Source organism: Vulpes vulpes, chromosome 9, assembly GCF_048418805.1.
Source record: "Vulpes vulpes isolate BD-2025 chromosome 9, VulVul3, whole genome shotgun sequence".
Lineage (NCBI taxonomy): Eukaryota > Metazoa > Chordata > Mammalia > Carnivora > Canidae > Vulpes > Vulpes vulpes.
In genome coordinates, this window is record NC_132788.1 from 72,785,552 (window position 1) to 72,809,687 (window position 24,136).

At 39.0% G+C, this 24,136-nt stretch overlaps 1 protein-coding gene across 1 annotated transcript in view; it reads left to right on the plus strand.

Annotated features, from left to right (window-relative positions):
- Nucleotides 1-239: 239 nt before the first annotated feature.
- The window catches only part of RYBP (RING1 and YY1 binding protein), a 75,685-nt gene continuing 51,788 nt past the window's right edge, over nucleotides 240-24,136 (plus strand). Inside the window, exons 1-2 of the mRNA XM_072720430.1 lie at nucleotides 240-474; nucleotides 1,327-1,452. Coding sequence (XP_072576531.1) covers nucleotides 443-474; nucleotides 1,327-1,452 — 158 coding nt within the window. The 5' untranslated portion in view covers nucleotides 240-442. The remainder of the gene's footprint in view (nucleotides 475-1,326; nucleotides 1,453-24,136) is intronic.

Consider the following 24,136-nt stretch of genomic DNA (forward strand, 5'->3'; position numbering starts at 1 on the left):
GGCTCGCACGCTCCGCCGCGCCGGGCCGCCGGGCCGCCGGGCCACCGGCAGGCACGCGCGCCCCCAGCGCGCACACACTCCCGGGCACGCACACCGACGGCCCGGCCCACGTCCGCCACGCCCCGCCCTCCCCCGCGCCCCGCCCCCGCCCTCGCGGCGCCGGCCGCCGCGCTCCCATTGGCCGCCCGGCGCGTGACGCGCGGCGCCCGGCCCCGCCCCTCGTCAGTCACTCGGCGGAGGCGGCGCTGGCGGGGACTAGTCTCGTCCGGAGACTGGCAGCGGCGGCGGCGGCGGCGGCCGGAGCTCGAGCCCCAGCGGCGGAGGGCGGGCGGGCGGGCGCGGGGGAGGGAGGGGGGCCGGTCCGCGACGACTCCCCGGACGGCGTTTCTCCTCCGAGCGGCGCCGGTTTCGGCTTTGGGGGGGGCGGGGGTACAGCCCATCCATGACCATGGGCGACAAGAAGAGCCCGACCAGGTACCTGCTCGGAGCGGAGGGGGCGGAAGGGGCGGGAGGGCTGGGGGCGGGCGGGGGCCGGCGACGACTAGGCCCCGGAGCCACCCGGGGCGGGGGGAGGCGCTGCTAAGATGGAGATCCGGGGGCGGGGGGAGGCGGCGGCGGCGGGCGGTGGCGGCGGCGGCGGCGGCGGCGGCGGGAGGCGGTGTCGCTCCGGCTCGGGGCCGGCGGCCGTGCGCGCCGCAGCCATGGCGGCTCCTCCTCGGCCGCCCTCCGCCGCCGCCGCCGCCGCCGCCGCCGCCGCCGCCACTCCTCCCAGACAAAGGGAGATTTAACCAGGTGGGGAGGGAGGGAGGGAGGGCGCGAGCAGGGGAGGGGAGAGCGAAGGAGCCGGCCCACTCCCCGCCGCCGGCCTCGGGCTGCCCCTGCGCGCCCCCTCCAGATCCGGCCCGCGGCTCCCCTGCCGGCCCCCCCAGCCCCACGCTCAAGTCCACAAGTCCGCCCGCTTCCTGCGCCCGCCGCGGCCCTTCCCGGGGCGCCGCCGCCGCCGCCTGCCGAGCGAGGCAGCGCGGCCCCGGCCCCGGCCCCGGCCCCGGCCCCGGCCCGGAGGTTGCAGGGTGCCGGCGGCGGGGGCGCCCCCTGCCCTCCTCCCTCGGTCCCCGGAAAGGGAGGGAGGGAGGGAGGGTGGGTGGTCGCCCGAGCGAAGTTTCCAGCGCTGGATCCCTGCGGAATCGCGACGGCTCACCAGCGCCTGTGTTGTGTTTTTTTTCTTTCTTTTTTTTTTTTTTTTTGCCGTTTCTCCACCCCCCCCCCCCCCCCGCGCTCCTCGTCTCTCTCGCCTCCCCTGTCCCCCCACTCCTCACCCCTTCGAAGGCCAAAAAGACAAGCGAAACCTGCCGCAGACGAAGGCTTTTGGGATTGTAGCGTCTGCACCTTCAGAAACAGCGCTGAAGCCTTTAAATGCAGCATCTGCGATGTGAGGAAAGGCACCTCCACCAGGTACTTGAGGATCTGTGTTAGCTTTTGTTGAAGGACTTTTCTTAATTTTCTTTTTGTTTTTTTTTTTTAAAGGTGGGAGAGAGGGTACAGAGCTATACTTGGTGCCCCCTTTCCAACTTGTTGATTATGGCTTTTTTTTTTTTTTTTTTTTTGCATTTGGGGGTGGGTCATGTGTGGTCTTGGTTGTGTGTATTTCGTGTTGGGTGCAAAGCCTCCTATGCACTGAATGATTTATGGGAGGGAATTTTTCCAGGTTTTCGTCTTATTTCAAACAGGCTGGATTTATTTGACACTTGTATCCATTGGCTTATTGGTATTGGCTCAAAAAGAGAGGAAGCAGTGCTTTTGCTATGGATTGTAGGACTTTAGACCTTTTATTTTTGCCATGTGTAGAATGTTTTTAATTTGCCTGAACTGAATTATTTTTTTCTTCTCTGAGCCATTTATAGTTATCTGAGGATGCTGGTTGTTGTGTGTGTGTGTGTGTGTGTGTGTGTGTTTTTTCTGCCTTGAGCTGCAAACGTCTGTTATTTTCTTGGGCTTGAAAATAAATGTTGGGGATTGATAAAGTGCTTTTTTTTTTTTTTTTTTGGAAGGTCGAGCTGTCAATTTGTGTGGTTTTTTTTTCCCATTAGCTTATGCAGAATGGTGATGAAGGACGATTTTGCAAAATGGTGAAATGGATAGACTGTTTTGAAGTTTTTTTTTTGTGTGTGTGTTTTAAAGCTTTATTACGATGCAAAGAATGTTGAAAGAATTCTTTTTCCTTCTTGGGAAGGTAGTAAATCCCATCTGGTATCAAAACGAATTGAACTGCTCCACATTTTAACATTTAGATATATTTGGGTAAAACGTCAAAGCTGGATTTTGTAGTCTTCGGGTCATCTTTTAAACTGAATCTGGAGTTTGTGTCGGTGATGTTAGAGTTTGAAGTTAAACTATTCTTGATATTCATTTAATGGGAAGACATTGTGGTATATGTATGTGAAAGCTGGGGAGAAGGAATGAGTTCCTAGTGGATCCTTGAAGGCTTAAGTTGATTGCCAGAAGTCTCATTTCATCAGGTACTTGTTTCTGAGTTGGTGGTGTTCCAATATGACTGTGTAGTAGTACTCCATAGTTCTAACTGGATGTTATTCTTTGACTAAATGAAGGCGTCCTGTTAGGGTTTCCTTGCTTTATTTATGGATTACGTAGGAATATTGGGTCACCTGAAGAATTTAATTCCGGGATGAATTATATTGGTCCAATTACTTTACTGGTGGAGCAGTTCTGTGACTTCCACTACTTAAATAATGAGTGCTTTGAAAAAAAGTACTCAAGAACTAAAAATATTTCTCCAGAAGTTGTTTTTACAGCAAGTTCATGTCCATTTTTGTATTAACCATAGAACAAATTTAGCTAAAATAAAAAGCACTTATTGGGAGCTTAATAGATTTTGTTTTGCTCTCTGAAACAGGGAATTCCATCAAATGGCATGAAAGTTTAGAAATGTATTTATTATTTAAAGCAATAGTGATTGTATTATATTTATGAGTAATGTTTTTTTACATGTAGAATCCCTCAGGGGCCAAACCTCTTTATTGTGGTTTTGCTTTGAGTGTTACCGTAGATGATGTTCAAGTAAATGACTAGGAAACTCCTAAGAACTTGAGAACTTTACTGGTGAAGAGCAAAACCAAATTCAAGTTTACATCTGATGTATTGCTGGGAATGATTATCTTATAATGAAATGCATTTCAGTTTCTACGTGTATTTAAAAAATCTGACTTATCAACTTTTTGGAAATATGTGGGAGGTTTTGATTTTAAAAGCAATAGAAATGTTTATAAAGTTTTTTTCAGAGTTACAGATGATGACAGTGAAATTCAGTTTTTTAACAAATTGAAGACGAAATATTTTAAAGTCTGTTCAGGAGCAGGATACTTTTCTCTTTAAGGGTTTTCCTGTAGTTTTTTGAGGTCTCTTATTGAGTAGAATTTGAACACAGATTTCCAAGATCCAAGGACTTAAACGCTTATCAAATTGTGATACCTGTATGTGGCCTAAGTTTGTTTCATCTTGGTTATTATCAGTGTTTGGATGTTTAAGATCTATTCTTGAAGGCATCATTAAGTAAAAAGTAAACAATATTTTGGCTTTCTTACAGTATGAATGGGTTTCATGTAGAAAGGCGAATATCACAGGTCTTCCTTCAGGCTTATCAGGTGTAGAAAACTGTTGGTTAATTTCTCTGCCATACTAGTTACTGCTGTGTGATTTTTCCTGGGTCTTACTCTTGTACTGTATTTGGTACCTCAAAGACTTTTAACATTTTCTGCCTTGCATAGTTTTAACCAGACCTGGTATTGATGACAGTACAAAACTTGTTGGGTTTTGGATGCTGAGTAGTAGGCAGAAATTTGTGATTTTAGAATAACTTTTAAAAATAATAAAAGGGCTTTGTTAACCCGTGTTGACTGGTATAGAAGTTGGGTTTTATTGCTCAGAGCTGGTGTTTGGTATTCGTCTTATACAGCCTAGCTGGTGGCCTCGCCAGTGGTCATTTGGAGTTTGTTCATCATTTTTGTCATTGTTGCCATTATCTACCAAGTCAACCAAGGAAGTCAGGTTTTAATTAGTAGGTCTGGTTGGACACAACTGTATGCACTCTTTGAGGATAGAATTGATGTTACTTAATTTGATGAGGAAAATATTGAGTGTTCTACAAAGAATGTTTATTAAGCTCCTAAGATGCGAAATACTGGTCAAGATAATTGGCGAGGGGTGGGAGGGTTGGTTGGACATGTACAAGGATGATCAGAATCCAAGCTATACAGGCTCTGAGAGATGTATGAGTGAAGTGCTATGGGAGATTGGAGCAGTCTGAGTTGGGGAATCCATTAGAAGGATTCCTTCTCCCCATTTCTTCTGAAAAGGGAATTGATTTCTAAAAAATCACCTGCCAAATTTTTATGGTTATTGTCACGTGTATGTTATATATTGAATTCTGCAGGTAGATTTGTGAAAGTGATGGATAAGGCCTTTTCTTCTTGCAGCAGCATAGAGCAGAATGAAAGTCGAGGGTCAGATGCTCCCAAGGAACATGTTAGGGGAAGGAGGAAGAGATACTTAATGAAAGGCTACTTGGAGGCTCAGGGGGCAATAGAGATCTGTATTTTGGATGTGTCAATTATATGGAGGGTCTCTGGGTCTTAGATACACTCCTTTTTCTACCTATATCATCCCGCTCTCTACCTTTTGCTGGTGATTTTTTTTTTAATAGTTTCATTGAGTTTTATATACTATAGAATTCACTAATTTTAATGTATATATGATTCATTGAATTTTAGTTATCTTAAAGACTTGTGCAACCATCACCACAAACCAGTTTTAGAAGATTTCTTCATATCATATGGTTTTCTCCTGCCTGTTCTGTGATACAACTTAAGAGATTAGAGGGGTCACCTGCAGCCTCCTCCCCGTGCTGAGAGAACTCCAGAGTAAGCCGTTCAGTATAGGAAATAAAGGAGTGTGTATATAAGGTGGCTGTGGGTGGGGAGGAAACACTATCCCTTTCCTAGGTGATAAATTGAAGATAAAGTGGGATTTCCCAACCTTGTTTGCCAGTCTCATGAAAGATGATAACCACCAGTTTTCTGAAGAAAAAACGCCTGCAAATTAACAAATTTACTTAGCCATTTTGTTAAGTTGAAGCTCTTGAGTGTTGAGCAGAGTAACTTCCTATACTTGGTGATGAATAAAATATACTTAGCTTTGGTTTTGCTACTTTTATGAATCCAACCATGTTTTTGTTGGAGATACAGATTGCCAAGACCCTGCTGCAACTCTAGCTGATTGGTGAGTGGTTCTTTGATCATAGTGCTGCATTTTGACCTTCTGCTACCGCTTAAATGACATTCATTTGAAAATGGGTAGATTTTTGCTCTGGGTAGTTACCATAGATTTAGAACTTATCCAGTCTTTAGTGCCAGATTTTATCCTGATACTGGGTTCAAATCATGTTTTTTGAATACCATCCCCCTGAAAAGTGTACTGTTTTTAGAGCTTTTGCAGACAAAAGTGAGAATTTACTTTAGATATGTAATAATATCATAGAAGTGAGGAATTTACTTTAGATATGTAATAATATCATGCCATTAAAAAAAAAAAGTTGGTACTCCATTTGTAAAATGCTTTTTCCTTGTTCAAGAACTCGTATTTCAAAGTTGTAAATTTGGACGTTTTCTCTTCCTTAAGTTCAGATAGCCTAATAACTGAATATCCGTTGAATAGTCATGAAGTACTTCAGTTTTAGGGGAAAAAATACATGATTTGTGGCAGTTCCGATCTCGCTTCAAAAGTGCATCACCCTGAGTTACTTTTCAGATAGGAAAACTCCCAGAAAGCAGGGGTGGGGTGTACCTAATCTGGAGCAGAGCCAAGCCACTTTCCTATGGTTTTGGATCATCCACCACAGTGGTTTTGCTCCTTAGGTCACATTGGTTTTACTGTAGTGTTTGTCTTTCACAGAATTTCTCCATAAAATACATGGAAAAATTACCTGTCTTCCGAACCATCAAACCTTACCAAACCTTTCGGCCTCAAAGCTGGTAGAGTTTTTAAAGATCACTCTTATCCAGAAACAGTGATAATTTATTTTGTATTTGCTATTACATTGGACTTACTGATTTATTGGTACTAACTTGATCTTATGTATACTTGGTGACCTTAAAGTAAATTACCTGGGTAGTTGTGGTTATTTGACAAGTTTTTATTGAGCTCACAGCTAAATGGGCTCTGGATATACAGTAGTGGAAAGACAGACAAGGTGCTTGTTCTCATAGAGTCTGAATTACTATGGAGAAGAGGAGAAATAAACAGAAAAATAAAGTAATTTTGGCCAGTGGCAAGTGTTTTGAGAAATTAGAGCAGAATGTGGAACTATAGAGTGATGAGAACTGGGGGAGTGACTGCTTTCTAGACAGTGTTAAGATACACATTTGCCTTTTTAGGCAGCATGCATGCTGCTTTCTTTTGGAACAAGGGGATAGTTATTTCTGTAGGTTATTTCTCTAGCCTGTGCCATCTAGCTCATTGGGTTGGGGACAGTTTAGAGTTGGAACCTTTGTGTACAGGCTACTCAGCTTTTCCTTAGTTGCATGCCCTATACTGAGGCCAGGCCAGCTAACTTGTCAGTATATCCTGTTAGTTACTGGGATGGGAGTTTTGAATGGATTATTCATGTGGCATACATTTATCCTGTGCTGTCAATGCTGAAGAAATGCCAAGATTAATAAAAACTATTTTGGTAAACAACAGCTACTTGAGGAAGTTGTCGGCACTAACTCAGTTCATTATTAGTACTTCAGGTAATAGTGGGTCTCTGTCTCCTTTGCAGTTTGAACTAAAACAGTCTACAGTCTTTCTGGCTCTCATTTTCTCTTTGGCTCTGTCACCAGGGCCTTTTTTTGTTTGTGGCATCTTTTATCCTCCCCATCAGAAATGTTCCCTTCCTCTTTTTTAGGTAAAGAGGTTTTTTCTTTTTTCTTTTTTTTTTGGGGGGGGGTTATTTATTATTTGAAAGATTTTATTTATTTTGAGAGAAAGTGGGGGGAAAAAAAAAGAAAGCAGAAGGAGAGAGAGCGCACTTGATTTAACGGAGTGGGATTAAGGGCTCAGTCCCATGACCCTAAGATCATGATCTGAGCCACTCAAGAGATGGATGCTTAACTCACTGAGCCACCCAGGTGCCCCTTTAAGTAAACTTTTTGAACTGTAGCGTACATATGGAGAAGTGCACAAATCATAATTAAAAGGCTTGAGGAACCTTCATAGGATGAAGACACCATGTATCTTGTACCCAGGTTAAGAAAACATTACCAGGACCCCAGAGTCCATTGTACACTCTTAGGACGGTCACTTCAGCCACCGTGCTAACTTCTTTTTTTTTTTTAATTTTCATTTGTGATAGTCACAGAGAGAGATAGAGAGGCAGAGACACAGGCAGAGGGAGAAGCAGGCTCCATGCACCGGGAGCCCGATGTGGGATTCGATCCCGGGTCTCCAGGACCGCGCCCTGGGCCAAAGGCAGGCGCCAAACCGCTGCGCCACCCAGGGATCCCCACCGTCCTAACTTCTAACACTGGAGAGGAGTTCTGCATGTTTCTGAACTTCGTATAAGTCATACAGTTATGTTCACTTCTGTGTCTGGCTTCTTGAGATTCATCCATGTTAGTGTATGTGGTTCTTGTTTTTTCAACCAGTGTTGCTGTTTTATCCTAAGAGTATCTTAGAGCTCAACTCTGCATGTAGACCCTTAAACATTCTAGAGATAGGATCTCTCCCTGATAGCTTTTTATTACCTATTTAGTTGAACACAGTTGTCTTCTTTCAGCTGTAGTGTAAATTCACACATCATTAGGTGTAAGGATAAAACCTGGTGTGTGGAACTTTCTACAGTACAGAAATGGAGTAAACTTTTGCTTCTCATCAGATGTAGTGTTTATCAGTCATTTATATTTCAAGTCATTGGTTAAGTAAACAGAAAATTCCTGCTTTCAGAAAACCTAACAAATATTGAAAAGGTAAGATGGTAAAAAGATGTTCAGTGATGTAAAGCACCCAGTGGTGATAGGCATGGAATGAATGAGCACATGGTAGAAAGGTCTGTATGGGTACATTGGGAAAGGCCTCACTGAATCTGGAATTTAAATGAGGCCTTTATGATTCGGTAGAGTTTGTTGTACTGGCTAACAGAAGTTGTTTGCTCCCTCCTACATCCTTTTCAGCTCTTCCTCATTTCAGATGTCATCCATACCTTTCCATTTCTCCCCACAGACTGGTAATTCTCATACACTATTAACCATCCATCACCACCCTTATGCATGCATGTTCATGGCTATCAAATCCAACTGGTTTTGGGGCCTCTCCACTTGGTCAATTTATATCAGCTCCTATTCTTATTGCCTTCAAGATACAAAGTCCAAATGCTGAGCGTCACAATAGTCCTTTCTTGTTCCTTTAGGATTTCTGGAAGCAGACTGCCACCACACCCCATCTGCCCTCCACATACAGCATGTGTGTGTTTCATGCCAAACTGCTTGTTTCCCAAGCATGGGCCTATCTCATTTCCATACCTTCACACCTTCCCTTCTCTTGATTTTCTCTGAAGTGCTTTCCCTTGCTTCTGTGTCCTGCCTAACTTCTATTTGTCCTTCTAGATGTTTCAGGAGGCCTTTCCATTGCCCTCCAACCAGGTGTACCTCATCGTAACACTTGAACAGAATTTTTATTTGATCACTTACTATGTTTTCACCTTTTTGGAGGACAGGACCTCTCTTTCTTTAATTAATTAATTTTAATTTGAGAGAGAGACGGAGATTGAGAATCTAAGCAGTCAGTCTCTCCGCACAGCCTCAGAGACCCCTGTGGGACTCCCATCCATCTCATGACCCTGAGATCATGACCTGAGCGGAAACCACGAGTCTGATACTTAAGTGGCTCAGTTAGGTGCCCCTTAAGGGCAGGACCTTTCGTTTCACAGCTTTATTTTTCTTGAAAATCTAGTACAGTGCCTGGCACTTGACAGGGGCTCAGTAAATGTATATAGAATAATGAAGACTAAGAGTTTAAATTGGAGTTCTCTTTAAAACTGTTCCAGTTTAAAAGTTTTATCTAGGGTAGCCAGGGTGGCTCAGCTGTTTAGTGCAGCCTTCAGCCCAGGGTGTGATCCTGGAGACCTGGGATCAAGTCCCACATCAGGCTCCCTCTGCCTGTGTCTGTGCCTCTCTCTCTATCTGTGTGTCTCATGAATAAATAAATAAAATCTTTAAAAAAAAGTTTTATCTAAGAAATATGCTTTCATACTAAGGCTTGGATCGTGTATGTGTAATGTTATTGGTTTAGGGGAAAGTTGTCTTTATGAAGTATGTCCTTAAAAGTGGTATTCCTGTTTTTCTGGTTTTGTTTTTGTAAACGTGTGCTGGAAATTAAACACGAACCTTCAGCGTTGGCCGCTGTAGGCAGTGCATTTTTTTTTTTTTTTTTTTAACTTTTACGCAGTGCATTTAAAGTACTTCCTGGAGTGGTTTGGAGCTTTATAGCATTAGCACATTTACCTAAATAAGAACTGTGACGATTCTTTTTGGGTGCCCATTTGGGAACTAGATGGGTGTGCTTGTTTGTAAGCTGGCATTTAAAGGCAGTTTGAAAATGGGCACAAAACGTTTTGGGTGTTATTATTATGCTGTCCGTTGTATAAGTTGTGTTAACGTACCTATAAGTTGGAAGTTGTACTTTGTACATGGAGAATATTACTATCCTGTTGAGTAATTTGGATTAATCACTTGTGTTAAATTGAAGTTTTGACTCATTCACTTCATTTATTTAGCATTAATTTCAATTCCATGCAGTGATTGACACAGACTGTTGTGTAAAAGAAGAAATCTCAGTTAAGGCAATGAATGTAGTAAACTGCAGTGTTAGAAATCATGAATAGTTGAAATCACAAGGTAAACAGGTGAAATTTTAATTTTTCAATAGCATTTGATACTACTGCTCTCCTTCCCTGCCTCCATCAATTTAGAAAAACTAAATTATCTTTTGGTTGGAAAAAGAAATGGTGGAAGGGATATGTAAAAAAAAAAAAAATCTTAAAACTTTATAATTTAAGAACATTAACAATATATATTAAGATGAAGTTCACTTTGAGAGGGACAAAAAATTAAAGGTGATGTAGGATGCTAATTTCATCAGCCTGTATTGGATCTAAAACCAGTACGTGGTGGTTAGTCATGGAGGAAACCAACTTGGTGACTGCTTTCTTTTTGTTTTTGTCTTTTGAAGACTTTATTCATGAGAGACACAGAGAGAGGGAGGCAGAGACACAGGCAGAGGGAGAAGCAGGCTCCATGCAGGGAGCCCGATGTGGGACTCGATCCCAGGACTCCAGGATCACGCCCTGGGCCAAAGGCAGGCACCCAACCGCTGAGCCACCCAGGTGTCCTGGTGACTGCTTTCTAAGAAGAGATCAGATTCCACACCTAGGTTATAAGGTTTATACTTGTTCATTCCTTTATATATATTTTTTATTTTTATTATTTTTTTATGATAGTCATACAGAGAGAGAGAGAGGCAGAGACACAGGCAGAGGGAGAAGCAGGCTCCATGCACTGGTAGCCTGACGTGGGATTCGATCCCGGGTCTCCAGGATCGCGCCCTGGGCCAAAGGCAGGCGCCAAACCGCTGCGCCACCCAGGGATCCCTGTTCATTCCTTTATAGAACTAAGAGTTGTTTAGTATCATAAGTCTGCCAGAATATTCAGGGTTTCAAGAAATAATTCAGCTCAAACTATCTTAAGTCAAAATAAAACAATTTTGTTGTCTTGGGGCATCTGGGTGGCTTACATGTCGGTTACATGGTTGCCTTTGAGACTCAGGTAATGATCCTGGGGACCTGAGATCTAGCCCCACATCAGGTTCCCTGCTCGCTGGAGTCTGCTTGTCCTCCCCCAGCCCACATTCTCTCACGCACACATGCTCACTTTGAAGGAAATAAAACAATAAGGTCTTAAAAAAATTGTTTTTGCTGTCTTAACATAACCAGTAATGAGAAGGATACCATTTAAACTCATAATCAACTGCAGGAATCAGGACTCCTGTTAACTTGCCCAATTCCTGGGCCATTCTTTGTTTCTTGGAGGTTGGGACGGTTGGATTGGCCAAGGCTAACCAGTCTGCAGAGTCTTACTTGAAGAAAAATGGAACACTTAACCAAGTGGATAGGAAAATAGCTACCATAGTAACACACCTTTGTAACCGGGTAATACTCATATTCAGTTCAAGTTTCAAACTATAATAAACAGGGTGACTGGAACTCTGTTTACCTGGTACTTACACATTTTTATCATACAGATAAAGGAAAGATTATCAGTCCTTTGGTAAAATTTAAAAAATCTGTATATGTTATAGGTTAATTTCCTGTACTATTACCTATGATCATGGTTCTCTTTTATTTTAGTTCTGAAGATGGTAATACATGCTTATTATAAGAAGTTTGAGGACAAAACAAAAACATAAGCAAAGGCCACCTATATTCTGTCACGCAGAATTTTTTTTTATTTGTTAACCAATTTATTCATGCTCTGGACCACAAATATTTGAGTCACTATAGTTCTCCACGTGCTGTTTAATATGCTAGTTCATTGAATTTTCAGAGTACTATAGGTGGTAGTTCCATGTAGGAATAGGAATGTCAGGCAGCGTGTGATACAAAACATTTAATCTCTGGTTTGAAGGATATGCATTCTGACTTGTTAGTTTCATGTGGTTTATTTTGGGTTTTTCTTCTAAGGGAAATTTTTTGTGAACACTTAATGGTTTGGGGGATTCCTTTTTGTACGAAATAAAGCTAACATCCAGTTTCCAGTTTTCTTTTTGAATTGTTTTAATTTGGGGGAGAATGAAAGTACATCATTGAATTCTTAATATCTGGTGTGATTAACTTTGCTGAAGTCTTTCATGCAAAGAATAACGAAGTATACAAAGCAATCCAGATTTAATGTTTTTATATTAAATTCATCTAGAGTGGTGATTCTCATACTTTGGCATGTATCAGAATCACCTGGAAGGCTTGTTGAAACACATTACTTGATTCCCTACTCTATCCTCCACTTTCTGGGTTTTTATTAAGTAGGTCCGAGTAGGGTCTGTGAATTTGCATTTCTTAAAAGTTTTAGGTGATGTTAGTGCTGCTGGTGCTGGTCTAGGGAGCACACTTTTCAGAACTATTGGTTGAATGACCTTAAATTCTCCTAAAGAAAAGCCAACTTCTCTTAATGAAACTGGAGATAGTTTTTGATATTTGTTTTGGAAAATTTATGTGTTGGCGTTTCACTGGGATTTTAAGAGAAGTGATCAACATTCGTGTTTTTAATGAAGAGCTGGCATTGGAGGTGATTTCTTAATAAATACGTTGTGTGTAATATAGGAATATTTATAAATTGCTACCATATCAACTAGTTTCTTTTTTACATTGGAAAATCAGATACTGTCTTGTGTTAATACGTCATTTGGATTTCAGATATATGTATTTTTAAAATCTTTGCAAAATATGCTAGAACCAACTTTTACAATCAGTAAACCAACATTTCAGTAAATAGTTGCCAAAGAACAGGAATAGGTAGGTAATAAAAGAACTACAAATTAAGTCAGTAAACATGAGAAATTTACAGCCTCCCCATTACTTAAATAAATACAAACCAACATTTTTGACAAGCCACACTTTAAAGATTAAAAATTTTTTAGTGAGTCTAGGAAGAAGTGGACATTCTCACAGACACTTGGTTGCTGGGTAAGTTGCTTTAAGTTTTCTGAAGGCCATTATGACAGTTGATATCAGTTCCTTTAAAAATGTTTGTACCTTGTGACCTAACAATTCAGTTTCTAGGAATTTAGGTGATCTGCATATAAAAATATCTGTGTATATATATTAATTACATCATCATTATAACAAAATGACTGGCAGGCTGATGGACTCAACAAGTGTTGATAGTGTGCTACAGGAGGGGCAGGTCTTTTGCTAACACCACAAGGTCTTTGGCCCAACAAGTGGAGTTTGATAGTAATTCTTGCTGCAAGTTAAAAAGAAAAAACTACCTGCATAGGAATCAGCAGGGAATTGTTAAAAACTATGGGCTAGCTCTAAATATTTTGCAGATCAAAAAAATGTTTTGAGTTCTTTCATACATTTGTGTTAGAAATGTAGAATGATAAAGCCACTCTGGAAAGTAGCTTGGCAGTTGCTTGCAAAATTAACCATATGCATACTGTATGACCTAGTAGTTGCATTCCTGCGCATTTATCCCAGAGAAAGGGAAACTTAGGTTCACAGAAAACCTGTTAACCAATACTCATGGCAGCTTTATTTGTAATGCCCTAAAACTGGAAATAACCCACATGTCCTTCAGTAGATGAGCGGTACGTTGATACCTCATGGAATACTACTTACTCAAGCAGTTGAGAAGAAACAAACTCTTGATACATACAGCAACTGGCATGGATTTCAAGGTGATGATGTTGAGTGAACAAAACCAGTCTCAAAAAAAAAAAAAAAAGAAAAGAAAAAACCAGTCTCTAAAGGTCACGCACTGTAGGTGACCATTAACATTTTTGTAGTAACAAAATTAGAACAGATTATCAGATTATTGGTGCCAAGGATTAGGGCTGTTGGGTTGGGAGGGAGATGGGTGTGACTCTAAAGGGATACCAAGAGGGAAAGTTTTATGTTGATGAAATCTAATCTTGATAGTGGTGGTGGTCACGTGAATCAACACATGTGATGAGGTGACATAGAATGGTACACACACATCCCAATGTGAACTTCTTGGTGATGTACTATAATCCAGAGAATGCAACCCTGCCTGGGAAATGGGGTGCAAGTTATGTAGGACCTCGTACTACTTTTGCAGTGTCTTGTGAATCTGTATTTATTTCAAAATAAAAAGTTAAGTTTTAGAGTAATAGAGGAAATGTAAATGTAATGTAATAGAGGAAATGTTCATAATATTAGCAAAAAACCAGTTCAAAATGATATGACAGTGAGATCCCACTTTATATTTCATGCCACTGGGATCCCTGGGTGGCGTAGCGGTTTGGCGCCTGCCTTTGGCCCAGGGCGCGATCCTGGAGATTCGGGATCGAATCCCACGTCGGGCTCCCTGCGTGGAGCCTGCTTCTCCCTCTGCCTGTGTCTCTGCCTCTCTCTCTCTCTGTGACTATCATGAATAAATAAATAAAATCTTTAAAAAATATATATTTCATGCCAGTTAATCTACTATATACCTGGAAATAATGAGTGATCAAAATATTAATTCTGAGCAATAGCACGATGGATTCTTTCGTGTGGGTGCTTTTCTGTAATTTCTGCAGTGTAGATTAGTTGGTATCACTTTGTAGTTGGCAAAACCAATTTTCGTGATAGGAAGTTCAAAAAAATTAATTCTGGAATATTTAACATTTTACATTGAGATTGTAAAGTTTTGTTTATATTGGTTACACTAATTTAGCATTTAAATAGCTATTAACGGAGATTGGAAAATATATTTATACTCTAAAACGTGTTTGTAAATTTAAAGCTGTTTTGTGCTTGTGGTATTACAAAAACATACAGTATGATGTTCTAACATCATAACTTATGCTGTCCAACATAAGTATATGCATTGCAAACCACATGAAATTATAAACTTCATTAGCTACAGTGGGAAAGTAAAAAAGCAGGTGAATTATTTTGAAGAATTTATTTTGTTTAATCCATTATATCCAGAATACTATCATTTCAATATATGATCAGCATAAAATTGCAACGAGATATTTTACATTCTTTTTATCGTACTAGGCCATCATACTTTGGTGTGCATTTTATAATCACAGTGCAACCAAGTTCAGACTAGCCACATTTCAAGTTCTCAGTAACACATGTGGCTACCATATTGAAAGTAGTAGTAGGAGTTGAGAGCCAGGGCTTTGGTGTCAGGCCTAAGTAACACCAACTCTTACTTGCTAACCTTGTGATCTTGGGCATGTTACTTAACCTTGTGCTTCAGTGTTTCATTTGTGAATAGTAACTTCTCCATGGTGGTATTATAAGGATTAAATGAGTGAATGTGTTTAGCAACTTGGCACAGGACCTAGCACAATAAATACTGTAAAAAATGATAAAGCTGTTGATGGATTGGATTGTATTGGATTGAATGACTAATCATTTTAAAGGCACAACTGGTTTCTTAATAATATTACCAGCGAAAATACATAAGTAGTACGTGAGACATGCGTTTTCTGGAATTCAACTTTTGGGACCTAAGTTTTAAATGATGATTGAATAAATGGACAAATATTTGAGCACTTATGTGCAATGTATTGCACTAGGCACTTGAACATTTAGACTGTAAATCTTAAGATGATATTCTCAAATATTATATATTTGCATAGCACTTTACATTTACCATACCAATTTTTTATCTGTTTTCCCAATGTAATACTCAAAGCAATCCTGAGATAGAGTTGTTATTCCCACTTTCACAGTTGAGGAAGTTGAAGCTCAGAAAAGTGAAGTAACTTAGTTGATTTCATACCTAGCTAGTAGAATAGAAGAAATAGAAAGTTGACATAATTAAATGGACAAATTAATATTGTACCGAAGTGTTTTAACTGGCTTCTTTTAATTCCTTCCTTTTCTCCTTTGCTGTCTCAAGAGAGAATACTTTTCCAGGGCCATTTAAATTAGATAAGGGCAATAATATAATGTTCACTTTATTGAGAATTATCCTGAGATTTATTAGCTTAACCTTATCTATGATGTAAAAGGCTAACATAAGTCTATATAGGTTAGGTGATTTATTTTGCTTATTGTGTTTTTTTTTTGTTTTTTTGTTTTTTTGTTGTTTTTTTTTAGAACGTTGACTTTTTCTCATTCTGTCTCTTGGTGAAATATACTCCAAAAATGGGCTGAGAATATGCAGTATATACTGTCTGAAAAATAAACTTTGAAGTAGTTTGTCATGTGACTCATTCAGAAAATGACACAATTCTTTGAAAGAACCTGGCATGCCGCCATTTAAAATCAGTGGTCAGAGGCAGCAGTGGGAGGTACCTGCTCCTGGGCAGAGTCTCATGGAGCACATGTCATCAGGCATTAGGTATCTGTGTTCTCTAATATGTAGAATCTGCTTTCAGTGTATGTGTGGCTGTCTGTTTGTGGGATTTTTTTTTTCCTCCAGTTAAGAAAATTGAGGGAGTCACAGGAGGTCTAATTTGCTGTTGAGTACTCTGGGACAAAATGTATGACAGTGAACTTATCCTGACATGTACTTTTGGTGTGTATCATTGAAATGTATTTATAAGAAGGAGAATTAGATTTTGGTGCTCAAGACAAGAGTGATAATAGGGGGAGGTGGGAAGGTAGGTAGAGTGTTCTTTGTTCCCTTGGTTTTCTCTCTGCCTTTTCTTTTTTCTGGCTCAGCATAATGTGCCTGACAATGCGTCTCTTCTTGTCTATCTAAAAGAACCCCTCAGAATTCTATATGAAAAACTCACTTCTGATCTTTGTGAATTTTAGCAATGTGAAATTCTGCAATTAGAGTTTTCTTTCCCTTCATTGAAGGGTTGTGAGGCTTGTGGAATGTGGTTCTCCAGACAGACTGAAATTCGACGTAATAGGATTCAAAGATTTTTGTTTTTTCTCCGTGCTAAGGATGTCTTAAAAGCTTGACTGTACATAGTTCCTGTATATTGAAAATAATTGATTTGCAATGTCTCATTTCTCCACCCTCAAGATATGTTAGTAGATATTTATATATTTCAGAATCTCTGAATGGGAAGGCTTTATCTTGCTAAAACTTTTTGGCAACAGAAGGTGTAGTTGAAATTTCCTTATTTAAGTTATAGTTAAGCATTTATTTTGAAATCCTTCATTTATGTACTTAAATATCTTTATCCCTCTCTTTCCCAGTCTAAGAAATTAAACTCATCACAGACTGACCAAAACAGTAGATTCAGTTAATCTCCTATTATGGATCTCTAAGATAAGGGCTTTCTGTCACAACACTTGATGTAGAAGGTATATTAACTACAGACAGGTGTACTACAGCCCTAAGGTTATTCTTAGTCTTTGTTATTTCATTTAATTAAAAGAAAACTCCAATGCTTCTCTTGGGGGGTGGGGGACGGGAGTTTGTATTACTGAAAGAGTTAATATTGTGTCATGCCCCAAGGCAAAGCTTGTTTCTAATAGAACAGGTGTACATTTGTACTTTTTTTATGCTTAGCATTTATTGAACAGCCATTATTGAGTGAGTTAAGTACTATAACTGGAACACAGACCTAGGAATTTCATTGGTTAATAAGAAGAGTGGGACACAGCTCTTAAAAGGCTTCATCAGTGACCTGCAACTAACCCAATAATAATGCTGATAAGGGCCAGCATTTAATGGGCATTTGGTGAATAGCAGGCACTGTATTAAGCCTATTTATTTCATGGATTGTCTCCTTAGTCTTTTTTTTTTTTAAAATAGATTTTAATTACTTATTCATGAGAGACACACAGAGAGGGGCAGAGACATAGGCAGAGAGAGAAGCAGACTCCCTACAGGGAGTTCAATTCGGGACTCAATCCCAGGACCCTGGGATCATGACCTGAGCCAAAGGCAGATGCTCAACCGCTGAGCCATTCAGGTGTCCCTCATTTAATCCTTTTAATGGTATGATATTGTATCTCCATTTCACAGATAACAAAATGAGGCTTAGAGTTTATATCCCCAGTCCGAGTTTATATAGCACAGTTGCACTTGACTTGGATCTTTTCCAGCTTCACATTAATATTATTTCTAATGATGACACCCGGGTGGCTCAGTGGTTGAGCATCTGGCTTTGGTGTAGGTTGTGATCCCAGAGTTCCAGGATCGTGTTCCATATTGGGCTCCCTACAGGGAACCTGCTTCTCCCTCTGCCTATGTCTCTGCCTCTCTCTGTGTCTCTCACGAATAAATAAATAAAATCTTTTTTTAAAAAAAATTGTTTCTAATGAGTTTTTCTCTGAAAATGGCATTACCATCTATACATACACCAGTCTATGGACATCACTTTAGACACTCAGCCGTAGCAGTCAGATGTCAAATTCTGTGGCTTTATTCCTCTTGTATTCCTGTTATTACCGCCTTTAGGTCCTCAATATTTCATTTTTTATTTCAGTGTGAACTTCATTAATTGCAAGTCTCTATAGTTCAGGCCTGCTTCTGGACTATTGTAGTAGCTTTGGTCTGCCAGGTATTCAGTGATCTCTAGAAAACACATAGATCACGTAGCTTGTCTGTCTAGAATCCTTGGTTACTTACTGCCTGATTGCCCAAGGAGGTATTGCCTTGTCTCCTTACACGACCCGTGAGGCCTAGCGTGATCTGGCTCTGTCCTATGTACCAGCTCATCTTTGCCACTTCTTACCATGCACCTTCTGGTCAAACTTGTGTTCCATCAGCATGTTCTTTCATGTCACTGTGCTGCCTGGAGACTTTTACCTCTTAGTATTACTTAGTAAATGCCACCCGTAGATGTAAGATACAGTCAACTCTTTTGGGAAACCTCTCGATTCTTTTTTTTCCTGTGATCATTGAAGAACTTTGTGCATTTCTTTAGCATAGCACGTCTTCATTTTGTAGTGAAATTTGTTTACATTCGTTGCCCCAAATTTAAATTCGAAGCCCTCATGGGCAAGGATAGTACCACTGACACATTGTTAAATCTTCAGAGGCAGTATCTTAATGCCTCTACTGCTTTGTACTTTTAGGGTATACCATTCATTCATTCATTCATTTATTTATTTATTTTTAAATTTTTAAATTTATTTATGATAGTCACAGAGAGAGAGAGAGACAGAGACACAGGCAGAGGGAGAAGCAGGCTCCATGCACCGGGAGCCCGACGTGGGACTCAATCCCGGGTCTCCAGGATCGCACCCTGCGCCAAAGGCAGGCGCAAAACCGCTGCGCCACCCAGGGATCCCTTTTAGGTGTACCTTTTAAAGGTTAATCCATTCTTCCAATCTCCAGTTTAAAATATTTCCTTTTTAAAATAATGTCATATTGGTTAACCCTTTCTGCAAATAGGTTATGTCCATTAAAAAAAAAAAAAGCACTTGAATGACTTGGAAATACTGCCAACATTCATTTACTTCCTCTCTTTAGTTTCTAATTTTACTTTTTGCATAGTCTGTTAACATAGGTCCTTTTATTAGCTTCCTTTCAAGTTCATACCTGCTCCTCTGCTCACAGCTGAGACAACAGTTTATTGCAAAATCGAGTTCATCTGAACTAGTGTCTGTTTTAAAAAGGTTCACCTTCTCAGGAAAACTAAAAAATGCCTTTCTCTTAATGTTCTGTGCTTGCTGGCTTAAGGTTTTAGAAACAGAGCTATCTTGAAAGGTTTGTAGAAAAGTGACTAGAGTGGTCTAGATGCACTATGGCTTAAGGAGGAAGAGGGTTAAAATTGACAAGATGGTGAAGTCTGTCTTGGAATTTTGCAACTGAATAGGACTCAGAATGGCTGGAGTTTTTTTAGCAAAGGATTTTTGAGAGGTGGGCTGGAAAATTTTTTGAACTGATAAGTAATGTAGATACTGGTGTTTTATCTATTATTTTTCAGGATTGAAGTCCTAGATGCTCATTCCCTTTCAGTTGGTACTGTTTTGTAAATGAAGATCCTTAGTTATATGTCAGTATTTTTCAAAACTCATTGATCTGATAATTTCATGAAAGAAGATGCATCTGATGAATTGGAATCTTCTGGTAAAAAGAATTTGTTACATTTTAAATTAATCTGTTAATGGGGTGCCTGGGGTTGATCACTCCGTTAATCTGCCTTCCTTTTGCTCAGGTCATGATGCCAGAGCCCTGGGATTAAGTTACATGTAGGGCTCCCTGCTCAGTGGGGAGTCTGCTTCTCCCTCTGCGTGTCCCCTCCTTGTGCTCTGGTTCTCTCAAATAAATAAAATCTTTAATCTGTTAGCTATTAATAAGCATTTAATTACTGGAGCACAAACTTTGAGAATATATAAATTCTCAAAAATAGAGACTAATGCTGAACTGCAAAGTTGGCTTCTAAATAGATTTGCAGGCAAACTTTTGCAAAATCCATACTTAGTTTTAAAAACATTTGCATCAGGGAATGTCCTATACAAACATGAATAAATTTAGTACACAGCAACGATGTTGATCCCTAACTGGGGAACTTTTGCTAAATTTAGTATGGGGCTTAATCCTATTAGTTAAACCAGCTAATGGTAACTTGATGAATCATTGTGATCCTCTTGTGGTTTTGAAAGGTATATTTTCAGAATTAATTTTATTCATAACACGCTTAGAAAATTGTATAAGGATATTGCTTTGTTTTTCTCTGTGACCAGTATAATCTTTACTTTTCAGTTTTGTTTTGCAATCACCAGAAGTTTGTTTTGTTTCCAGTTCATTGATTTTGTCAAGTAAATAGGCCCTAATTATCTTATCCCATTTCTCCTTCCTTTATCCAGGCCCTCTAGTTTTATATGATACAATGTTTTAGAAATGATAGTTGTATTTATAACTTATAGTTCTTAGAACTCTTTACTTTTTCAAGTGTCTTATCCATAAAGTGAAATTTAAATATTCAGTAGATGTCTCCAAAGTCTTAGTAATAGTGTGGTGAAGTGGAAAAATCTTTGAAATTCTAACATAATGACAAATATATCTTGGCTATTTTTGTCTCATTTTAACTTTTCTAACTTTAGTACTAACAAATCAGATTTTTGAGGAAAGACTTTGACTTCATGGTGGTGGTGTCTGCTGCTACTTAGTCTTTCATTGTAAAACCCTTGCCTTTATATAATTGAGTAAACATATCTAGATTGTAGAGAATAAATCACAGAATGCAGCTTTTTTTTTTTTTTTTTTCTTTAGTGAACAGCCTTTTGGGCTGATGGATTGTCCTTTAGAATAATAGTATTTGTAGTTTTCAGGTAAATCAGACTTCTTCTATAGGTCCATTTGTCCTAGAAGATTATAATTTGACCTTCAGGTTAGCAAATATTTGTATTAAAGTGTGGAATACTATTTATTATATACAAATGAATACGTTTTTAAATCTTGCCACTTGGCTGTATTCAAAATCAAGAAAACAATCTTGTCCTCCTGCCTCTGCTTTACAGCAAAGAGTGGCCTAAGAGTGATGAGTGCAGAGCAATTAGTGCCATTTTCCACTTGTTCTTTTATGATTTAGACTTTCTTCACATAACCTGAAAAATTCATTTTAATCATTAGTTTAAGCCTTTTCATCACCACCTGACCCCAGCCCCAAAAAACCAACCAACCAACCAACCAACCAACCCAAGTCCTGGAATTTAAAAAAGAAGGCTTCTGGCAAATTAAGAGTTTCTTCCCTTACCTCTGGCTTTTCAAGACTCAGGGATTCAAAAGTAGTGAAAGAATACCCACCTCTCCCTGTGTCCAGCCCCACAAAAACTTTGAGATGCTATGAAGCAAGAAAGAGGTAACTAGAATATCGACCTTTAAGTAAACTTAGCTTGGCTATGTTTTTTGCCTTTCCTGTCTTTTCACATGTTTTGGACATAAAAATCTTTGGACCAGATACTGGTATGGAGATCAGGAAGAGGATTTTACTCTATTATAGGGAATATAAGAAATAGCATAGTGACCCCGAAATTACATGAAGCTGTAAACAAGTTAGGTTAATGAACTATTCCAGCCATTAGGAAAATCACTTTATGCCTTGGTGAAACCCTGGTGGTACAGATTGTTTCTGAAGAGGTGCATGTTATAATTTATGGGGTGTGTTTTGTGTGTGTATGTAATGGTAATGATGGTATTGATAGTAAATTTACAGCTAAAATGTTAGGTACTATTGCCAATTAAAATTACTAGAAATGAAGATAGAGCATTTTGAAAATACTTAAGAGCTAGTGAGAAAATACTTTGCTCTATAAAAAATGATGTATTTTTAGCATTTCTAGAATGCACTCTCAAATAGTACTAAACAAGTAGATTTGACCTCCTGATTTTAAAAAATGATGAATAACAAAACATAGATTAATTTATATAGTACTGGATAATTACTCTATTAAACTCTGTATTAGTCCTTTAAGAAAAACTAAAAAGTACTGTAATCAGGAGAAAAGGCATGGCACCTTGTTATCTGGGTTTAATTCTTTTTAGCTTTGTTAAAATGTAATTGGCCTATAAGAAACTTCACGTTTGAAGATTAACCTGGGAAAAGTACCACAAATAAGATAAATATTATATCTTTCCCCCGAAAAAATTTTCTCTTGCCCCTTGGTAGTTCCTCCTACCTTTCTGTTCCTAGTCAACCATTAATCTGCTTTCTACAATTGCACATTAGTTTGCATTTTCTTGAATGTTGTATAAATGTGATCCCATACTATGTACTTTTGGGTTTTTCTTTGGTCTCTTGCAGTCCGTGCGCTTATTTTGAGTTCATCCATATTTATTCCTTTTTATTGCTGAATACTATTTCATTGTATGCCTGTTTTGCTGTTTATCTGTTCACCTGTTGATGGTCATTTGAGTTTCCAGTTTCTGGCGAATAAAAATAAAGCTGCCTTCTACATTCCTGAACATATGTGTAGACATAGGCTTTTGTTTCACTTCGGTAAAGCAGTGGAGTCACTGGGTATGTTTAACCTTTTAACAAACTGCCAAACTTTTTTTTTTTTTTTTTTACAGTGGTTGTATATTTTAAATTCCCAAAACAGTATGTGAGAGTTCCAGTTGCTCCACATTTTTGCCAGCCTTGATGTGTAGTCTTTTTAACTTTAAGCAAATAGAGGGAGCCTGATGGTATCTCATTGTGGTTTTGTACTTTTTCCTAATAACGATCATTGTTTTGTTTTCACGTGCTTATTTCCCATCTGTATATTTTAAGTTCTTTTTTCATATCTTTTACTCATTTTTTTTTCTTTTACTCATTTTTAAATGATTGTTCGACTTACTGAGTTGAGTTCTTTGTTCTAGATTCCAATGTATGTTTTAAAAGTGTTGAACACTAGGTTAGATGAAGTCCAATTTGTTATTTTTTTCTTTTATTATTTTTTACTTTATGTCATTTGTAAGAAGTCTTTGCCAAACCCAACATCACCAAGATTTTCTCAGATTTTTGCTTGTAGGAGTTTTATAGTTTTAACTCTTATATTGGGTCCATAGTCTATTTTGAACTGATAATTGTGTACAGGTTTATAAGGGTGAGTTAAATGGTTTTTTTATTTTAAACATACAGCCATCCTGTTATTCTGGATCATTTATTGAAAAGATTATTCTTTCTTCATTGAATTTCCTTGGCATTTTGTGGTGAAAATCAATGGGTGTATATTTGATGCTGTTTCTGGACTCTCTTCCATCAATCTGCTTGTCTTTACATTGGTACTATGTTTCTGGACTCTGTTCCATCAGTTTACTGTCTTTTACATTGGTACTGTACTGTCTCAGTGTGTTTGTGTTTAAGGTCTTGAAATCCGGGATTTTGGGACTTCTAATATTGTTCATTCTTAAAGTTATTTTGGCTTTTCTGGGTCCTTTGTATTTGCAAATAAATTTTAGAATCACCTTGTCAGTTTCTATTTAAAAAGCCTGCTGAGATTTTTATTGGAATGCATTGAATTTGTAGAAAACTGACATCTTAACCACATTAGATTCAGTATTCCAATCCCTGAAATCATGTAGGTCTCCTATTTAGATCTTCTCAACAATGCTTTGTGTGTTTTAGTCTATAAATCTTTTGCATATTCTGTGTCAAATTCATCACAAAGTGTTTCACATTTTTTGTGCTGTGTAAGTATTTTTACTTTAAAGATTTCAATTTTTGGTGGTTTTTAGATGATTTATACAAATAGTTATTTTTTAGTCTTGTACTGCATCTTTACTAAACTTTCCTATTCTACTTAGCTTTTTTTGTGGATTTTGCGGTTTTTTCCATAGATGATTTTATCTGAATTTTCAATGTTACTTTTCCAATTTGGATGCCTTTTATTTTTCTTGCAAACTAATTAAGCAGGTTAACTCTTCAGAACAGTGTTGACTAGAACTAGTAAAGAGTTGACATCCTTGCACTGTTCTTAAATTTTAAGGGAGTAAAGCATTCAGTCTTTTACTGT